Genomic DNA, 22,378 nt, shown 5'->3' with positions numbered 1-22,378 from the left:
GCCAATCAGGGTTGCCTGTCTTGATTTAGCAATTCTAATGGGAGATTGGTGTTCCTTGTCCCTATGTCAGATGATAGGAGTCTGAGAAGAAAGGGTTACCTTTGGTTCTTCTTTTTAATTTTGTATATTTAATAGTAAGACCCTACTTGGGGCTGGGGTTGTGGCTCAGTGGTAGAGCACTTGACTAGCATGTGTGAGGCCCTGGGTTCGAGTCTCAGTACTGCATATAAATAAAATAAAGGTCCATTTACAACTAAAATAAATATATAAAAAATAGTAAGACCCTACTTTATAAAATAGACTGATATAAGATAAGGTTCTACTTCTAGTTCAAGTCATCGAGAGGACCAAGGGCCTGTTTCCCACTGGTTGTTCCATTAGTCATTTCCTTATCAGGCTTGTTCAGCTCTCATATATGATCTATGCTGAGAGCTAGCACAGTGTCTGGCACATTATGGATATTCAACAAATGTGTAATTAATCAGTGTCCTAGAAGTGGCCAAGTGGAATGGGGAATAAGGGTGGGACAATGAGAATGAATGATGTCTCTTTTGGCAATTCATACTCCACCTTCTAGGTTGTTCCAGCTGCTGCCAACATCCAGTCAAGCATTTCCACTTCCTGTATCTTCCCTACCCCTCTAACTTGACAGCAGTGCCAAGGGAGAGGGGAGAGGAATGAGGAAGGATATAGACAGTAAGAATGAGGCAAATAGTATATTGGTGAATGCCAGATTCAGTTACATGCATTATTAAAAAGTAGTTGGTTAACTCACTGGGTGCACTGGCACACACCTGTAATCCCAGCTACTTGGGAGGCTGAGGCAGGAGGATTGAACATTTGAGGCCAACCTGGGCAACTTTTTTTTAAATTTTTATTTATTTTTTTTAGTCATACATGACAATAGAATGCATTTTGATATATAATACATACATGGAATGTACATAAATCAATCATATTGTCTTTTCTATTCTGCTGCCCTTCCTATCCTTCCTACTCCTCCCCTCCTCTCCCATTCTTCCTCTCTATCCAATCTAATGTGACACACTTTTTTTTTTCTTTTTCTCATTACAATATCATATATGTATTCTGTATAACAATGAGGTTCTCCTTCCATCTTCTGTGCAACTCCCCTTCTCCCTCTTTTTCCCTCCCATCTCTCTTCCCTATTTAATGGTAGTCTTCTTCTCATGCTCTTCCTCCCTATCCCATTTTGAGTCACCCCCCTCATATCAGAGAAGACATTAAGCATTTGTTTTTTAGGGATTGGCTAACTTCACTTAGCTTAATCTGCTCTAATGCCATCCATTTGCCTGCAAATGCCATGATTTTATTATTTTTTAGTGCTGAGTAATATTCCATTGTGTATAAATGCCACATTTTTTTAATCCATTCATCTATTGAAGGGCATCTAGGCCAACCTGGGCAACTTTTGAGACCCTGTGTCAAAAAGGGCTGGGGATGGATATAACTTAGTGATAAAGCACTCCTGCATTTGATTTCAGTACTCCCCCTCCAAAAAAATAGTTGGTTTACTCAAAGGATTGTTTGTTCTACAGCTCAGAAGAGATGTGTTTAATCAATGAATGTTTTCTAGGAGCAGAGGTGTTAGCCTAGAACCTTTTAAGATGGTTTCACCTTAACAGTCACTCATCATGCACAGGGCCCAGGCCTGCTGACAGCTGAATGAGCAAGAAATAACCTCTTCGCTAGAGGTTTGAAAGCCAAAGTACTGGGGATGCGCTCATTTTAAATAAATAAATAAAACACTTATGTTAGTCTAGCTATGTTCACTTATATTTCAAACCTTCACTATCTCCCTCCCTATTTCCACTATCTGGCAGAAAATATTATTTTTTTCTGACTTCAAGCCCTTTAGTATTTTGTTCTCATCAGCAAAGAGTAAAATCCCTTTGCTTCCTGGCCAGGGAGTGGATGAAAAGTCCCCTTATAATGATTTCTGCCAGGATAGGCCCTTGTGACTGGGGATGCCCTTCTTAGAAGAATTGTAACAGAGAAGCTTTATGTTGTGGTTTGGAAAACTCCACCCAAATACATTTTAACTAAATTGTAAAACTGCAGAAAGATAAAAAGAATAGTCTACCAAACACTCAAACTGAATGGCCTCAAGTGATCCTCCCACTTCAGCCTCCTGAGTGGCTACAGGTATGGGTCACTGCATTGGGCAGCCACATTTCTTTTTCAGATACAAAAGATGTAACAGAAAAAGCTGAATTCTTCATTCTCATTTCCAGTCCCATTCCTTCTCCTCTTTCCCAGAGGTTTATTTTCATACTTCTTCATATGTATTTATTCATGAATAGTATAAGACATTGCTGTAAGGGTTTCTAAATTAAATAGATGGTTATCATACACTATATATCACTGCAGCTTGCTTTTTTTCATTCAACATTATGCTTTTATGATTTATCTATATTGACAAATAGTTCCAAGCTCATTCATCTTAATGGTTATTTAATATCTATGGTATGACAGTGCCACAATTTATCCATCTCCTTACCCATGGAAGTTTAGTTTGCATGAGCTTTTCATATTTATAAATACTACTGTAGTATGTCTTCATATATATACTTGCAAGGGTTTCTCTAGAATGTACACTTACAAATGGAATTAATGGAATAAAGATAGATGTTTCTCCAGTTTCGATAGATACTGCAAAGTGGCCAAATTTCTATTCCTCCCAGCAATGGGTGAGACTTGTTTCCAAATTTGAAAGCCAATTCCCACCATCATTTCACATTATCAGACTTTTTTGACCTTTGCTAATCTTCTTGGTGATAAATGGTATCTTGTCATTGTTTTATTTGTCATTTTTCTGGTAACTACTGAGACAGAGCATCTTCTTTTATAATTATTGTTAAAAGGAAAATTCCTTAGATCAATTAAAGTCAGTAGAGCTTATTTGAACAAAACAAATACAAAATTCACATATCAAACAGCTCCCAGAATCAAGCAGGCTTGGCAAACTCCAAACAACAGTGTGGTCAGACACCATTTATAGTACAATAGAAGGAAAGCCTAGAAAACAACTTAATTAGCTACAGCCTAGTCAATCAATTAATCAGTTGGTTACACCTTAAGGCTAATTATTTATAGCCTAATAAGTTAACTAACTGGCTATAGGACCATCTGCAGCGAAAGCCCAGTTACTATGGTTAAACTCTGTATCAGGTCTGTTAGGCCCAGTATAGGTGCTCAATCCAAATCCATGACCTCCTACAAAACTTTAACATTACTAAATCTATATTTTCAAAACTCAGTTTCTGGGATGCTCAAAGTCGTCATTTCAAGAAATTCTATTCCTTTTAGGTTTTAACAGAACTGAGAGAGTGCATTCCAATTTAGTATTTGCCAAGTACTTCTGTGCGTTTATACCTCACAGGCAAGCTAGACTTGACAGATATGCAGATAAAAGGGGAAACTGCAGTGGGGCAGGGTGGTGCACACCTGTAATCCCAGTGGCTCAGGAGGCTGAGACAGGAGGATCTCAAGTTCAAAGTCAGCCTCAGCAACTTAGCTAGGTGCTAAGCATCTCAATGAGACCCTGTCTCTAAATAAAATTTAAAATAGGGCTGGAGATGTGGCTCAGTGGTTGAGAGCCCCTGAGTTCAATCCTTGGTACTCCCCCCCAAAAAAGCAGAAGGGGAAAACTGCTTGAAATGAAGTGGGAAGAATTTATGGTAGAAATAAATAAAAGGGTTAGGTATCTTTTCTTTATTGCTAACTAGCATTATAAAAATATAAGATTTAAGGGGAAGGGAAGGGGCATGGTGGAATGAAATGGATATCATTACCCTAAGTACATGTATGAAGACACAAATAGTGTGAAAATACTTTATATACTGCCAGAGATACAAAAAAAAATGTGCTCTATCTGTGTAATATGAATTGTAATGCATTCTGCTGTCATATGTAACAAATTAGAATTAAAAATATAGGATTTAAATACATTATTCATCAATTCTAATAGTAGAAATTACCACTTTATAAAGCACTTATTTTGAGAAGTAGTGTAAACACAATCCATATCTGATTCTTTTGGGATTTTCCCTATTTTCTCCCAGGTTTGTTGGGCTGTTCACAGATGACTCAGGCCATATTTCCCAGCAGAGCTCTGTTGTGGCTGGGAGTCTCGCAGGCATAGTCTCCACCATTGTGACATATCCTACAGACCTCATCAAAACCCGGTTAATTGTGCAGAACATGCTGGAACCGACTTACAAGGGAATCTTCCATGCTTTTTCTACTATTTATCAACAGGAAGGGTTCCTGGCCCTTTATCGAGGGGTTTCCCTCACTGTTTTAGGTAAGATGGAACATTTCACCTTGTTCAAGAAAAGGCTATGTTCTCTGGCATATGTGAATGTTTTACATACCTTTATAACCAGTGAAATCAGTTTCACCAAGGTCAAGTTTGTATGAATTCAATCCGTATAAAGCCAATTACTTTATTCTGTTCCATAACCATATACCCCACTCCTAAACTTTGGCCAGTCACATTCCGTGGAAGAGAGGAGTACAGAATACAAGTGGTTCAGCTATACTGGTAGAAAAGCAGACCTCAACATTGCTGCTGGGCAGCATGATCTTTTCAAGTGCATTTGTTTCACCACCTGCCCTTTTTAAGCCTTCCTTGGCTCTTCTGAGCTAAGGAGGAAAACTCAAACTCCTTAGGGCATTTCAAATCCTTCAGACCTGCCCCTGCCAATCTAGTTCACCTTATCCCATCTGGTGCCATGCCTCCACCTGCACTCATGTGCAACCATACAGGACTTGTGTTTCCCAGAAATACTATTCCTTCATACATGCTATTCCCTCTGCCTGAACTGCCTTTCCACTCTCTTTATGCCTAATGAACTCCTACCCATTCCTCCAGACCAAGTTTAAAAGATCTCTCTTCTGTCGAGTCCTTCCTCATTCTCCCAGTCAAACCGAATCCTTTCAATCCTTGTGTACCTAAAGCATCTTGTATCGGCCCCTATTATGATGCATATCAGAGACCATACCCTTATTAGTTTTTCTGGGATCTTTTTTTTTTAATTTTTTTTAGTTGTAGATGGACACAATACCTTTATTTTATTTGTTTTTATTTTTATGTGGCACCAGGGATCGAACTCAGTGCCTCACACATGCTAGGCAAGTGCTCTACCACTGAGCCACAACCCTGGCCCTTTCTGGGATCTTTTGCCCTCAGTGATAACTATCTCCAGGAATTGGCCTGCACCCTTGTATTCCCAGCACCTGGCATAGGGCCCAGCATACCATGAACTCTCCAAATTTTTCTGAATAAAGGTAAAAGGGAGGTTGGTGATTCATTTTTAATATGTTCATTAAATAAATATTACCTGATCTAAAGATAAGCAATCCCACTTGTGTTATCTCCTCTTTTCAATCTCATTTTGGGGGAGAAATTTAGTCCCTCTGTAAGCCAAAGAGGTCGCCCAATTTCTGGAAGTTTGTAAGAGGGCCACCTATTGTGTTAGTGTCTCACCATCTTAGTTACTAGAAAGGTGAGGATGCCTCACAAGGTAGCGTGCCCACTGGGCCCTGATAAAACTGTGTCATTCTCAAAAGCAAGGTCAGATATCCTCCCCAAATACAGTTTTCACAAAACACTTTCTTAGCTAGAGACCAGTCCCTTCTAAGCTCCAAAATGTAATTAGGTGCTGCCCACTAACTTTCCTTTTCTGGGAGTGATTTTTTCCCAACATTTTATTTGAGACTCCCAGAAAAGTTAGAAGACTTATAAACACCATATACCTACCATTTAGATGCTACACTTATCATTTTGCCAGGGTGGAGGTGGGGGTTGGTTGTTTTTGTTTTGTTTTGTGGGGGTTTGTTTTTGTTTGCAGTACTGGGTATTCAGCCCAAGGGCACTCTGACACTGAGCTATGTCCCCAGTCCTTTTTATTTTTAATTTTAAGACAGGGTCTCACTAAGTTGCCCAGGTTGGTCCTCCTGCCTTGGCCTCCCAAATAGATGGGATGACAGGTGTGTGCCATCATACCCAGCTCACTTAGCATTCTTGCTTTATCACATATCTATCCATCCTAATCTTCAGCTCATCTTTTTTTAATATTTTCATTTTATTTCTATGTGGTCCTGAGGATCGAACCCAGTGCCTCACACAATCTAGGTGAGCATGCTAGGGGATCGTTCTATCTCTGAGCCACAACCCCATCCCTCATCTTTTTATTGACAATTTCAATGTAACTTTTGAACATCAGTGCACTTGATCCTTTATCCCTGAACACTGCAAATGTATATCATTAACTCAAGTTCAATATTTACATTTGTATTTATGTTGAATTTATATACAGTAAAGTGCACACAAACCTTCACCTATAATGAACTATTTGATGCATTTTGATGAATGATACAACCCCTATCAAAATATAGAAGTCATGGTGGCACATGCCTGTAATCTGAGCAGCTCAGAAGACTGAGGCAGGAGGATTGCAAGTCCAAAGCCAGGCTTAGCAACTTAGCAAGGTCCTAAGCAACTCAGGGAGACTTGTCTCTAAATAAAATATAAAAAGGTCTGGGGATGTGGCTCAGTCTTTAAGTGCCCCTGGTTTCAATCCCTGGTACAAAAATTGTGTGTGTGTGTGTGTGTGTGTGTGTGTGTGTTAAAACCATATATATATATATGGTTTTAACAGACTGTTCAATCCATATAGAGCTAATTACTTTATTCTGTTCCATAAGTATATACCCCACTCCTAAACTTTGTTTTCTCCAGACAGCAGCCTCTTGTTGCTTTGCAGGTGCTCTTCCATTCTCCGTGGGCTCCCTTCTTGTTTACATGAACCTGGAGAAAATCTGGAACAGACCCCGAGACCAGTTCTCTCTGCTGCAGAACTTTACCACTGTCTGTCTGGCTGCTGCTGTGACCCAGACCCTCTCCTTTCCCTTTGACACCGTGAAGAGAAAGATGCAGGTGAGACGATGCCTTGAAGTGTTTGTGGGTGGATAAAAACAACAGCAAAGAATACCAGCCCCAAGTAATGCCAGACTTCCGAGGAGCTCATGACTGCTTGTGCAAATACTATGCAAACCCCAACTCTGTGGCATTTCTGCTGCTAACCTCAGGGCTGTTCGGCCTGAGCCCAAGCTGCCACCTGATACCATACTCTGTTCTCAGTCTTTTATGAAGCTTCCAAATAAGGCCCCTTTCAGTCCTCTCCTCCTGGATACATCATTGTGATTCTCCTTCCTCCAAGATTCACATAGTAGTATAGGTGCTTCATCAGTGCACCTTGCCTCAGTGAATTGACTGCCTAGGACAAATAAGCCAACAATTCTAGCCAGCAAGGATCCACTAGTCCCTGACGCCCTCACTGAGGACTAACTGCAGGACTAATGGTTAAAATAGGCCACATCTTAGTGGGATTGACCATGCATTTTCCTAATTGTTACCTGGGGAAACTTGCATTTTTTTCTATAGACCATAGAGGCAAGCTTAGTAGCAGAGCTTTCAAACTGAATAATTGGTTTATCCTAGAATGAGCCAGTTTTGATCAAAGAAAAATCAGACTGGTACAAATAAGGCTGGGGAAGTATAGCCACATGTGCATAATAGGAGCAGGCTCCCAATCCAAGCAGGATTGAGGCTTTGCATATTCCTTTAATCAAGATCTCTCCCTTAAAATTACACCTCCATTGGCTTGCTTGTCTCCCTCCTTTACCTCTTCTGGACAATTCCTGATTTATATAATTGATATATTCCTGAAGAGCTGCATAAAAATGAATTTGGGGTCAGTTGAATGCAATTTTTTTTCTTGTTACTGGGAATTGAACCCAGGGGTGCTTTACCTCTGAGCTACATCCTTAGCCCTTTTTATTTTTATTTTATTTTGAGACAGAGCTAATTACTTTATTCTGTTCCATAACCATATACCCCACTGCTAAGTTTCAGAGGTTGGCCTCTAACTTGCAATCCTCCTCCAGAATTGCTGCGATTATAGGCATGAGCCACTGCACTCAACTTGCAATTTTAAATTATTAGTCTCAGTCATTCATTTTTCCATGTGACTGACTTGTCCGCCTGCTTGCTCAGTGCCCCTCCCCACTTCCTGCTTCTACTTTGTAGTATTCTCTGCTGATCTGGGCCATTGCTTACCTCAGCACTAAAAAGCCTGAAGGTACTTATCTATCAAAGCTGCCTTTGGACAAACACACATGATCACATTCATTTCTGCCACTTCAGTCTATGACACTTCTCATCTGTCTGGGTTATGTTTCTTCCCTGTCCCTGACCAGATAAATAATAGTCACGTTGTTATAAATGTAGTGTGGGTGCAAATTGAGAGGCTGCTTAGTGCATACTTATTTATTAATAGCATTGTTTCTAATTTTAAAAGTTATATACACATACTTAAAATGGTTAACATAGTTAATTTTATGCTATATATGTTTGGCCACCAAAAAAAAGTAATGCATATAGGATATAGGGAATTGGAGGAATATATAAAAGTACAAAAAAAACCACAATAAATTATCCATAGGTGGGCATGGTGGCATACCTGTAGTTCCCAGCTACTTGGGAGGCTGAAGCAGAAGAATCAGTTGAGCTCACAGATGTGAGAGAAGCTGGAGCAACATAATGAGATCTGATCTCAAAATAAATAAATAAAAATAGAAATTACCCATCCCATCACTCCATGGATTATAATGATGAAGAGTTTTTCTCTTATGTATATGTATGTATGTATAAATATAAGTATATATGTAAATATATGTAAGATTATTTCTTTTTATAGAATTGTGTCTTGATGGTAAATAAAAATGAATTTCCTGCTTTTTTCACTTATTATATAATGAGCTTTGCTCCAGGCTGTTAAGTATTTAATTATCGTATAATATTCCACCAAATTGATGTGCCAGAAAATATTTAATAGTTTCTCATTTTTTAAGAGTAATTTTTTCAAATTCTAAAGTATAATAACATTGCAGTGAAAACCCTTATGTTTTTTTCAGACCTGTGATAGTACTCTTAGGATATATTCCTAGAAATTAATGAACAAGACACAAGATATAAATTATTCTAAGGCTCTTAATGAAATTTACTCTGCAGAAATTTGTAAGTTTACACTTACACCAGCAGTAAGGGAAAGTGATTCATCTTCTAAATTCTCAACCTATATTATTGTTACTTTTTAAATCATATAGCTAAAAAATGGTATCTTATTGTTTCTAAGTGAGGTTGCACATTTTCCATATATCATTTGGCCCTTTGTATTTCTTTATAAATTTTCTCTTTGTGTCCTTTGCCTATTTTTCTAGGACACACAGATTTTTCTATTGATTGATAGAAATATTTATATATTAAAGGTATTAACCTTTTGTCACACAGTGCACATATTTTCCCAGTTTTACATTTGGCTTCTAATTCTATTTATGGGTTTCTGAGTTTTTTTTTCTTAGTTTTAGGTAGACACAATATCTTTATTTTATTTTATTTTTTATGTGGTGCTGAGAATCGAACCCAGTGCCTCATGCACGCTAGGCAAGCGCACTACCACTTGAGCCATATCCCCAGCCCTGGGTTGCTGTTTTGTTGTATGTATTTTTATTACTGTTTTGTTTCTAACTTTGCTTTTCTGCTTAAAGGGTCTACTTCATACTAATCTTATGAATAATTATTCACTTATATGTTGACTTTTTGGTGTTTGGTTTTTAGTACTGGGGATTGAACCCAGGGGCACTTTACCACTGAGCTACATCCCCAGCTGTTTTTTTGTTTGGTTGGTTTTTGTTTTTTGTTTTTGTTTTTGAGGCAGGGTCTTGCTGAGTTGCTTAGGGCCTTGCTATGTTGCTGAGGTTGACCTCGAACTTGCAATCTTCTTGCCTCAGCCTCCAGAGCTGCTGAGATTACAGGCGTGAGACACTGAGCTTGGCTTTATATGTTCTTTAAATATGTTTTGTCATAGTTTTCACACTTAACATTTGAATGCATTTAGAATTTACCTGGGGCATGATATGAGGCAGTCATCTAACTCTTAGTTCACCTTTTTGTGTGTGTGTGGCGATGGGGATTGAACCCAGGGCCTTGTGCATGTGAGGCAAGCACTATAACAGCTAAGCTATATCCTCAGCCCCATAAGCACTATTTTTTAATAACTTTTACTTTGTAATTTGACTTTTGCCACATGCTAAATGTTTAGAAATATTCTAGGGTCTCTATCTCTGGGCTGTATATTCTGTTCCGTTAATCTGTCAGTCTGTTCTTGTGCCAGTACCATGCTATTTCAATTACTATAGCTTTAAAATGGCTTTTATCTTCATTGCACTTTTTAAAACACTTCCTTGATTACTCTCAGTGATTTGCTCTTCCTGATAAACTTTAGAATTACCTTGTGCTTAGAACTTTATTTATATTAAACTATAAACATGGAATAAATTATGTCAAACTTTCTATCTTCTTCAGGAATATAATATATCCTTTAGCTTTCTTTTTTTAGGTTGAACCAAATGAAATTGCCAGCATCCCACATTTTGACATATTCAAATGGCAATTTCATATGTTTCAACCCTTGAAAAGGTATTTTCTTCAGATGGTATTTATGCTCTTTCTAAAAAAGATACCTTCTTTAAAAAGAAAAAAAAATGTTGCCAGGCATGCTGGTATACACCCATAATCTCAGTGACTTGAAGGCTGAGGCAGGAGGATTCCAAGTTCAAGGCCAGCCTCAGCAACTTCACAAGGTCCTAAGCAACACAGCGAAACCCCATCTCAAAATAAAAATAAAGAAAAAGAACTGATCATGTCACTCAGTGATGAAGTTACCCTGGGTTCAATCCCTGTTAGAAAATGAAAGAAAGAAGGAAGGAAGGAGAGAGAGAGAGAGAGAGAGAGAAGAAAAAGAGAGAAAGAAAGAGCAAAAGCAAGAGAAAAGAGAGANAGGAAGGAAGGAAGGAAGGAAGGAAGGAAGGAAGGAAGGAAGGAAGGAAGGGAGGGAAAAGAAAAACAAAAGCAAGGAAGAAAAAGAAAAACAAAAGCTGAGAGCTGAGGATGTAACTCAGTGGCAAAGTACTCCTCTAGCATGGATGAGCCCTAACCCCCAGCAGCAAACAGACAAACAAAAAGAAACATAAAATGAGCAGCGATAAGTTGGGAAGGAGGTATGATATACTACAAGCATTTACTCATTTTTTTAAAAATCCTGGCCCTGCCAGGAGTGGTGTTGCATACCTATAATCCCAACTACTCTGAAAGCTGAGGTAGAGGGATCACAAGTTCAAGGCCAACCTCAACAAGTTAGTGAGAACCTGTCTCAAAATAAAATTTTAAAAAAGGACTGGTGCTGTAACTCAGAGATAGTACATTCCTGGATTCAGTCCCCAGTACCACAAAATCCTGGCCCTAAGAATTTCTTTCACTGCCAAGGGCAGTGAAATAATAAGGGCACTTTCTGCCACCTCTTATAATTTAGTATTCCTTATGCATAGTTAAAAGTTGGTGAGCTCAGCTTCCTTCCCCTAGCAGTCCTGTCCAAAAACAAGGCCTTGAGACTGGGGGAGTGGTGGGGATTAGGACTTGTTGTGAGAAAGGTTTCAGATGAAGTTCACTGACATCTAAATGTGGAGCTGAGGGGTTTCAGTATTCTCCATAAACCTTTAGCTTTCCTTTCTCTTACTGGGAGCTAGAATAGTGACTTCCTCTGGGAGAATGTAGCCAAGAATGTGTTCTATACTAGGATACATACTGACCACAACAATCTGCCAAGAACTGGGGTAAGATACACTAGAAGTAGATTATTTGAGGGCAATCCTGATTATCTTTTCCCTTTTATGGGAACCTTCTAGATAATGCATACAAAGAGCTTCAATAAAAGCTTTCTAATAAATGCAAAATCATGATAGTTGTAAAAATTAAAAATCCAAAGAGATAATTGTGTTGCTTCACAAAATAGGATCAGCAGCTAATTATGAATATCATGTCATGTAAGGTTATAGAAATAAAATTCTTAGTGTTGCAGTCAAACTGTTACTTTTCTTTTTTTAAGAAAGAGAGAGAGAGGAGAGAGAGAGACAGAATTTTTTAATATTTATTTTTCAGTTTTTGGTGGACACAACATCTTTATTTTATTTTTATGTGGTGCTGAGGATCAAACCCAGCACCCTGCGCATGCCAGGCAAGCACGTTACTGCTTGAGCCACATCCCCAGCCCACTTTATTTTTTTTTAATTTTATTTTGTTGTTGTTATTGTTGTTGTTGTAGATGAACACACAGTATCTTTATTTATTTCTATGTGGTGCTGAGGATCGAACCCAGTGCCTCACACATGCAAAGCAGGCACTTTATTACTGAGCTACAGCCCAAGCCCCTCAAACTGTTACTTTTCGTGAGTTAATAAATATAATAATACCTTGTCCATACTATATTTTAAAAAATTAACACCCCAAATAAAATCACAGGCTGCTTTTAAATGCAAACATGGCATTACTTTCTCTGGCCATTAGGTGTCGCTGCAGTAAATGGAAATTATCTGAGCACCATCTGAGGGTACTAGAGCCAGTATCTCAGGGATCTCTGTCCAATTATTATCCTTATCCTCATAATGACAACAGACAAACCACAAAATCCAAATTCACCAAGAAGAGAGAACTTTAAGAACTATCTGCCTCACTGGAGCAGGCAGTGTTTGCCAGCAGAATTTGTAATAAGTGACCTTTGCAGGACAACCAGGCTGCTGTGACCTGAAACCATGTTAATGGTAACATTTGCATTCCAGTGGCCTTCCCCATTGCACTGCCTGGCACCAAGCAAATCAGTAGCAGGTGTCTGGTGGACCAGCAACTGGACAGGGAATTTTTCTCATCCCCCACGATGACTAGCCCCTTTGTCTGAATGTCTCATTCTCCTAATATGCTTTTATCCAGATACACACATATACACACAATCTACCCATTTAATGCCACATCAGGTTGGAACTCTTTTGAACATTAATGACAGTAATCAGAAGTCTTGTTTAACCACCTGAGCCCTTCCTTCACCATGCTTACACTCATTTTTTTCCTTTTTTTCCCCTTTTTCTTACCTTGGCTCCTGTCTGGCATGCTAGAGAATGGAGAGGTAAATAAATTATGCATGTGCATGTTTTGATAGAATGTTTTTGATGGGAGGGGGTGGGTCAACCCTGTGCACAAATGAATTGAGATGCCTCCACCTAGTGTACCACCCTGCCTGAAATCCCCTTCTCCAAATTTCTGTACATTATAGTCCAAGCTCTTCAAGGTACATCCCTTTTGTCTGTATCTCCCACAGCTGGCCCAGATGTGGGCCAGAAGAGACTGGCAGCACTTAGTGTATTGAGAAAACAAGTATGGAGGGGGAAATACTGTCAAAGATTAATTTCTGTAATTAATCTATGGGCTCCTAAAAAGGACCAGGGAGTCACCAGAATATGGTTCTGGGGACAGGTGCATATGAAGAAGTAGACAGGTGGAGAAACACTGTCCTGAACCTCCAGGAAGCAGCTGAGAAAGCAGGAACCTTAGAGCCTAATAGGCCTTCTGAAAGAATCAGGAAGGAGGCAGCAGGCCCAAGCGTGGTCCACGCACAACTCTGCTCAGTACCCTCCCCTGTTGCCGGTATTAGGTGTCTCCATTTCATCAAACATAAAACCAAGTGTCAGCCTGTTGCTTTATACCCCAGTGGACTTTGACCCCATCACCACAGCTCACAAGGTAAGCAGCATTGGGCCAGGTCAGCATTTGAACTAAAAGCACATAAGATGAAGGACAAAGGTAGTATCCGAGTGGCACAGCTGACTGAGCAGAACACACATGGTCAGTGAATAAACAGAGGCCCCAGCCTGCTCAAATAGAGCTTCCATATCTAGGTGAGGTGGTTTCCACCTTGAGCTGCCCTTGCTGGATTGGACATGGTTGCTTCTCATGCTCCAGTCTCTATCTTCAGCCTGACCTCCCTCCTGAGCCCCAATACCATAGTTCTCACACTGTGCCAGACATTAGCATTTAGCCATCATGTCACCACCATCATCTCTAATTTAACATGTATCAAACTGACCTCTCTGTCCCCAAAAACTTTCCTCCCAGAGTTTTCCATTTCTTTTTTTTTTTTTTTTTTTTTCAGAGTTTTCCATTTCAATACGATCATTGTCCCAGTTAGGCAGGCTGGAAATCCAGAAGTTAGGTTTGACCATCTTTCTGCCAACCCAGTCATCCTTAAGCCCAGTTACTCCTTCATTCCTAACTCTCCCATACAGGTCTCTTATTGTTCTTGCCCCCTGCCCCAATCTAGAATCTTATCAGCTCACATCTACACTATTACAGCAATCTTCTAATTGGTCTCCAGGATTCATTCTAAAAATGATCATAAACATCAAACACTATGATATAGAAGGCAGTGTCCTAAGTGCTTTATGCTCATTATCTCATTTAATCCTTACAGTTTTATGAGGTGGGCACTGTTGTTATTGAGCCCATTTTATGAATGAGAAGACTGAGGCACTGAAAGGTTCTGCAGCCTGCTGGTATACCAGCCAGTAACTGAACTGGATATAAGCCCAGGTAGCTTGTCTCCAAGGTCAATATTCATTTCATTCCCCTCCAGCCTGGCCCATGGGCTTCTGCCAGACAAATTTTCTTAAGATCTGCCTGTGTTGGTCCTTCTTTATTGCCCTTAAATAAAGTCTGAGCCCCTTGGCCTGGCATGTTCCCTTACCAACTTTGCCATCTTCATCACACAAAGGCCCTTTGTATCAGGAGTTGCAAAATCAAATGTCTGTAGGAACTTAGAAGTAACATGGAAAAGAGAATGTGGAGTAACCCAGAGAACACACACTCAGCCCTAAAGAATAATCCTGTGCTTCGAGCCATCATGGCGTTTGAAAGTATTTTGGAGAGCTCAATTTCACCGGGCTCACAAAATGTGATTAGCATTTAAATATGTTTAGCAGAAAGGAATGAAATGAGCCAGTGGAGGCTGCAGGCAAGCTACAAGCCCCTCCTATCCAAAGGATGGCTGCCATTTCAAAATGCAGGCCTAGTTTTCAAGGGTGCTGAAAATCCAGATTTTTATGTAAGTCTCTCAGTTTTTCAGTGTTACAAATAACAATTAAGTACTGACTGGGCTAAACAAAACATGCCTTTTAATGACCTCTGTTCTACTCAAGCCTCCATTTTCACCCAAGTGATCTTTTTAGTCCCCCTCACCCAAGCCCTGAAGACTAAGTGTGTTCTACATTTCAATCACCCTGCCTTTGTTCACATGGCTCCTTGTGCTTCAGCATCTCTACTGTCTACTTAAAGGCTCTTCTGAGTTTGCCTCAGTGAGGGCTGTCTCTCCTGACCTACTGTCGCAGGATCTAACGCGTTTGTTTGATAAATATATTGACTTTCCTAAAACAGCTATCTAATTTTGATGGAAGTAGAATCACAGGGCAGCTGCTCCAGACTACGAGGGTAGGGATTCTGGGGCAAGAGGCTAAGTTAACAAACAGCGTGCTCCATCTATAACTATGGATTCCGGGTTTTCATGGACTCCCCCACACCACACACAAGAGCACAGTTATTTGGTTCCAAAAGATTTATGGTTGAATAACTCCTTTTAGTTGATGCTGTGAGCCTGTATGTGACCTCTAATGCAGCCAGTTTCTTTTCCCTAGCATTTCTCTCCATGCCCCCACTTTTTCCCATCTCAGCACCATTGCTCTGCTGTCTCTTCACTGTCACAGCCACCTCCTGATGTCATCACTCACTTCCCCAGCAGAAGTAGTCTCCCTCTTCTCAATGGCCTTAGCTCATTCCTGCTACAAGTTGAGCATCCCTAATCTGAAATCAGAATACTTCAAAATCCGAAACTTTTTAAGCACAGACAGGACATCCCCGTGGAAATTTCCACACCTGATCTTATATAAAGGGCTGCAGCAAAAATGCAGGCACACTAAAAATATTGCATAAAATTACTTTCATATTGTGCAAATAAGATATACATGAAACATAAATGAATTTCATGTTTATACTTGAATCTCATCCCCAAGATATCATTACATGTAATGATATTCCAGAATCCAAAGCCTGAAACACTTCTAGTCCCAAGCATTACAGATAAGGGATAGTCAACCTGTAAAGCTCCCTTATGGCCCAGGTCACATGCTTCCTTATATTACATTCTTTTGTGTTCCTTATTTTCTCTAAATTGCAAGCTCTTTGTCTATGGGATGTATGTCTTACACATTTATATATCCCCACAATACATAGTTTCACATGGCAGGCACTTCATACTTGTTAAAAAAAATTAAATTTAAGTCAGGCATGGTAGTGCAAACCTGTAATCCCAGTTGCTTGGGAGGCTGAGACAGGAAGATTGCAAGTTCAAAGCCAGCCTCAGCAACTTATTGAGGCCCTAAGCAACTCAGTGACGCCCTGTCTCTAAATTTAGAAATATAAAAAAAGGGTTGGGGATGTGGCTCAGTGGTTAAATGCCCCTGGGTTCAATCCCTGGTACCAAAAAAATAAATAAAAATAAAAAATAAGTTTAGGGTGGGCTTAGAATATCTTGCTGCAAGTATAAAATTCAACCTTAGCTGTTGCTGACTAAGCCCCATGTCCACATGGTTGTACCTACCCTAGTTGAAGGCATCCAAGCCTGCCTCCTCCTCAGCCCAAGGAAACCTCTGCTTATCCCCTGCCTGAGACTGCCTATGTGCTTCATTATGACAATGCACATCTTCCATCTCCTACCTTAGCAGTCAGGTTCTGTGCAGCCTAGAGCAAACAGCTGATAACAATTCAAGGCAGGCAAATTTTCTGAAAGGACAGAAGACAAAAAACTTCACACCATTTTGATTTATATTCTCTCTCCATCTAGCCTCTCACTGCTATGTGTGGTACCTGGAATTTCTTGGAAAATTATAGCATCATCAAATTTATATTTGTTAGTTGATTGCTTTCAGTAAATGTGACCAGATCTAAATGAATGTATGGAAATCTGTGCTCTTCTTTGGTGGAGAAGCTTTTGTCAGGGGTATAAGCATGGGGACAAGTTATGTCAGGGGAGATAATGACAGGAGTGCCTCCCCTGAGATTAAGAAATTGTAGTGATATAATATTAACTACCATATTTGTCATTTAATTTGTACAAGATGTTTCTTAATGCATTTGATCTTCTGTAACCCCTAAAAAATAAGTGCCATTATCATTCCTATTTTATAGATGAGGAAGTGAGGCAAGAAAGGGTAAGTCACTTGCCCAAAAATCACATGGCTGGTAAGTGGTGGAGCTGGAATTTGAACCTGGGTCTCTCCTTCCTTAGGTCCTTCCTTTGTCGACCAGGAATCCAGGGACTTGTTCCTACACGTTAGGTAATTGATTAATTTTTACTTTAGTTCCCTTGCCCTTAGTGTGGGAGTAAGGGATGAGAGAGAGGGAAGACACACCTTGAGAACTGGGAGCTGAAATCCTCCATGCAAGAGAAGCTGAGAAAAATAATACCATGCAAGCTCAGAAGCTGACAGGCAGGGGCCTTGTTTTAATCCCTTCAGGCTGCTATGTTAAAAATACCACAAGCTAGGTAGCTTATAAACAACAGAAATCTACTTCTCACAATTCTGGAGGCTGGGAAGTCCAAGGTCAAGGCAGATTTGGTGTCTGGTGAGGGTTTGCTTCCTTGTTCTGGCGGGGGAGGTGGCAGGGGGTATACTTCTCTCTGTGTCCTCACATGATGGAAGGGGCAAAGCCACCCCTTGGAGCCTCTTTTGTAAGGGTACTAATCCCATTCAGAAGGGTGGAGCCCTGATACCTTACTCATCTCCCAGCAACCCCACCTCCTAATATCATCACATGGGGGGGTCAGGATTTCAACATAGAATTTGGAGGAAACACAAACCTTCAGACCATAACATTGGCCTGACTTTGGCCAGGAAATGGTTAACTCAAGTGAAAGAAAAAAAATCTTAGGAAAATGGGGCTGTCCTAGGGCTTGCTTTAGTCCCTGGCAGCCTGGCAACAGAATGCTGGCCAAATTGGCAGCTTTGACTTGAAGCCATCAGATCAGATCATAATGAGGAACAATGAGCCACAGGCATAGATCATTCAACAGCCACAGACCCTTTGGCCAGTCATAAACTGACCATGGTTGTTCTGAAGGGTTGGGAAGAGAGCCCCACTGGCTCTCTGAGCCCTTGGGGGAGCAAGGACAAAGCCCCAAGAGAAGAGAGAAAATTGTTATCATCACCCTTGGTAAGACATGTTAACAGATTTTCAGGGTTTCTGCCTCCTGCAACCTCTCTTGGTTGGCATAGTACCTATTCTCAGTAGGATCAGACCTCTGTTTTCCTAACAGAGCCGACTTACCTGTGTGGAAGTAGAAACACTGCTGAGGGCTGATCTCTAAGGGTAGTGAGAGACGATGGGAACCTTACCTTTGTTGCATTTTCAATTAATCCCTCGCTGTCATCTTGCTTTGAGGTCTGTTCCCTTTGAGGACTAACTTCTGCCTAAGTGAGTGGCACTGCCTTCGCTATTGTAGAAAAAGGATGCTTTTCCAATCCAGGTGGATACCTGGATATTCCTTAGGCAAGGTAGCTTTTTTAAACCTCATTGTTAAAGTGAAGGAAAAGGAAAACTCTCCCCCTTTGTTTTTCCAAAAGGTATACAGTGCCCTAAATACTTCAGGGATGGTAGTTGTTGATCATGGAAACAAGACTGTCCCTAGGGAGCTGGCAAGGAGGGAGTAAGGAGGAGCCTTCCTAATTCCACTAAATATAAAATCATTCTGCCCTTTTCCCCTGGTCCTAGCTGACTTACTACTTTGAAGGGATAAAGGCCTGGAAGTCAAAATGACCACCTGTGCTAGGCAGGCTTCCTCGTGCTCTACCTAAACAGTAACAGCAGCTAAGATAGGAGCTTCAGCCCACCTCCCTCCGCCCAGAGTGGAAATGAAGACAGTGGTAGGGGAAAGTGAAAGAAAGGGTCCAGCTGGGTGCAGTGGTGCATGCCTGTAATCCCAGTGGCTCAGAAAGCTGAGACAGGAGAATCATGAGTTCAAAGCCAGCCTCAGCAATAGTGAAGTGCTAAGCAACTCGGTGAGACCCTGTCTCTAAATAAAATATAAAATAGGGCTGGGAATGTGGCTCAGTGGTTGAATGCCTCTGAGTTTAATCCCTGGTAGCCCCCCCAAAAGAAAAAGGGTCCAAAAAAATGCCTGTTGTCAACCAGCTAAGCCCCGCTTCTAGCCATGAGCATGCATAGAAAGCCCCTGCTCTGAGGAGGATAGGGAGACTGAAGTTTGCTGACTTTTGCACTGGCTTCCAGCCAGCTTTGGAAATGAAGCACCAATTTCATGTCCTTTTTTCCACATAGCTGCCAATTATTTGTTTTTAGTGTCTGTGTTCACAATAAGGCTCTAATGGACACACAAGCTCAATGGGTCACAGTGTGGACTCTGGATCCCAGCCTGCCCCTTACTCTTGCAGGTGAGCCACACAATTTCTCTTAGCCTAATCTTTCTCATTTGTAAAACATGGGAGTGAGAAGTGTGCCTACCTCATATACATACAGAAAAGATTGAATTTGGTTATTGCAGATCCAGAGCCAGGCACATAATCAATGGTATTTTTATGAGCTTGCAGCATCTCTTCAGAATCTATGCATAGCATGGAAGGCCTGATTTGAACTATAAAAGCCAGTCCAGGTGTGTTTATTTCCTGTGTTTACTCTAAACCCACACACGAGCCAAGATCATAAAACCTCAGTTTCTATAGCTAATGATGAGCAGGGATGGTAAGAGAATTCGTTTTCTTTTGTTTGGTTAGTTTAATAGGCATTTACTGAGAGGCCACCATACACAAGTCCTGAGTATATCTGGATATTCCCAGCCTTCTAAAAACTGTCATCTTCCAAATCTTTTTCTTTGCTGGTCCTACACATTCTCACCCTCAGTCAAGATGACACTCTCAAAGTTGGATCTTCTAAAAGTTGGCCATGGCTGTTCTGCATGGGGCTGCCTCATCCTGGGCCTCAGCTGCAGCATGTTCTGTTCATCTGCATCTAACTTGCTTTCTCCGAGCAGGCCTGGGTGGGCCCTTTAGACTTCCCCAACCTCTACCCCAGTGGCCACACAGGAACCTACTGTTTCTTTTCTCTGCCCAAGCAGAATACTAACCTGCCGTCATTTGCCCACTCCCCCCATGGTGATGGCAGGCTTAGTGATCAGCTAATCATCACTCTGGCCTGCTGCTGAAATGGAAGACATTCACTCTGGAGGGACTGGAAATAATCTTGTAAGCATGCTGTGCTGGAAGGGCAGCAGCCTAAAGCCACTTGTGTGAATATCCCCACTGCAGACTAGGGACTTTCCAGCAGTAGAATGACATCTAGTTGGGTCATGGCTATGCCAAGAGAAATATGGGTCATGTGGCTCACAGGATAGAAGGGTCTGTTTGCTCCAATTCAATTGGCTTTTTTTGTTTGATTATTGGGGATTTGCCAAGAGATTCAAGCCTATCACAACTGCCTTCCACATATATACATCTCAGATGGTTTTGAAAGTAGACAGCTTTGTCTTCAGGTTGAATCTTACACATCTACAGAAGATAAAGAGCACTTCCAAATGACAAATTGAAAGGTTCTGACCTCCTCTTTGCTCGAGCTAGCAGACTCTTAATTTTGTTTTTCCTTTCTTTTGTCTATCTCTGCCTGCCTGCCTCTCCCCACATCCCCCTCAGAATAGGGTCTTGCTATGTTGCCCAGGCTGGCCTCATACTCCTGTATTCAAGTGATCCTTTTGCTTCAGCCTCCCAAATAGCTGGGGCTACAGGTATACACTACTGTGCCTGACTTTATTTCTACTTCTTAAAGTTCTTTTTTTCTTATCTGTTCTATTTAGGTATACCTGACAGCAGAATATTCTTTTTAAAAATAATAATTGGGGCTGGGAATTTAGCTCAGTTGGTAGACTGCTTGCCTCGCATGCACGAGGCCCTGGGTTCAATCCCCAACACCACCACCAAAAGAAATTAAAAATAATAATTGTATTATTTAATGTAAGCATTTTTCAAAAAAACATATTCTTTACTCCTGAAGCAAAACATTTCAACCATCAAAGTAGGTTATTGTGGCTTTGATGTTTACAAACTGACATGACTCTGGAGAAAAGTTTTGAATAAAACTCAATGTGTATAGAAGCCTTTAAAAGTAAATCCTAGGGGCTGTGGTTGTGGCTCAGTGGTAGAGTGCTTACCTAGAATGTATGAGAACCTGGGTTTGATCCTCAGTACCACATAAAAATAAAGATATTATGTCCACCTAAAATTTAAAAATAGATTTAAAAAAAATAAATAAAAATAAAAGTGAATCTTAGCACTGGGCATGGCAGCACATGCCTGTAATCCCAGGAGGCTGAGGCAGGAGGACCCTGAGTTCAAAGCCAGTCTCAGCAATTTAGCAAGGCTCTGAGCAACTTAGCAAGACCCTGTCTCAAAATTCTAAAAAAATAAAAATAAATAAAAAGCACTGGGGATGTGGCTCAATGGAGAATCCCTGGGTTCAATCCCCAGTACCAAAAGAAAAAAAAAAATCACACATATGGTGTTTAAAGCCAAGAGACAGAGTAGGGCCTCAGCCCAAGTATACGCCAACATTTAGATGTCAGAGGAAGAGGAAAACTAGCAAAGAAGACTGAGAAAGAACAGTAAGGTAGAAAGAAAACCAGGAAAGTGTGGTGTCCAGGAAGCTAAGTGAAGGCAATGTATCAAGAAGGAGGGAGTGGTCAGCAGTTGATGGCCAGATAAGATGAGGACTGGGAATTGGTTGTTGGATTTAGAGACATGAGGGTTATACTGGTTATCATAAGAAGAGAATTTTCTATTGAGTGGTGTGGGGCAAAAGCCTAACTGGAATATATTCAAGAGAGAATGGGCTGGATGCAGTAGCACTCGCCTATAATCCCAGCAGCTAGGCAGGTTGAGGCAGGAGGATCACGAATTCAAAGCCAGCTTCAAAATAGGGCTGGGGATGTGGTTCAGTGGTCAAGTGCCCCTGAGTTCAATCCCTGGTACCCACCCCGCCCCTAATAAAAGAGAGAATGAGAATAGAAAGATTAGACACAGTGAATATGGACAACTCTTTCACAGGTGTATTTTAATCATGTCTGACTTACATGGCTGTTTTTCCCAGTAGGCTGTTGCTATAGTTTGGATCTGGAATATCTCTGAAGGACCATGTGTTGATGGCTTGGTCCCTCAGCATAGTGCTACTGGGAAATGATGGAACCATTAGGAGGTGGATCCTGGTGGGAGGTATTCAGGTCACTGGGGGTATGCTCTTGAAAAGGACTGTGGGATCCCAGTCTTTTCCTCTATCTTTTGCTTCTTGGTTATAAGG

At 40.7% G+C, this 22,378-nt stretch overlaps 1 protein-coding gene across 1 annotated transcript in view; it reads left to right on the top strand.

Moving 5' to 3' along the window:
* The window catches only part of Slc25a43 (solute carrier family 25 member 43), a 44,653-nt gene that overhangs the window by 4,576 nt on the left and 17,699 nt on the right, over positions 1-22,378 (top strand). The window contains exons 2-3 of the mRNA XM_015498550.2: positions 4,086-4,327; positions 6,792-6,964. Of these exons, the coding sequence (XP_015354036.2) occupies positions 4,225-4,327; positions 6,792-6,964 (276 nt within the window). The 5' untranslated portion in view covers positions 4,086-4,224. The remainder of the gene's footprint in view (positions 1-4,085; positions 4,328-6,791; positions 6,965-22,378) is intronic.

The sequence above is a fragment of the Marmota marmota genome, unplaced genomic scaffold, assembly GCF_001458135.2.
Source record: "Marmota marmota marmota unplaced genomic scaffold, marMar, whole genome shotgun sequence".
Classification (NCBI taxonomy): Eukaryota; Metazoa; Chordata; class Mammalia; order Rodentia; family Sciuridae; genus Marmota; species Marmota marmota.
The sequence above is the reverse complement of the archived record's forward strand: the minus strand, read 5'-3'. Positions and strand labels throughout refer to the sequence as shown.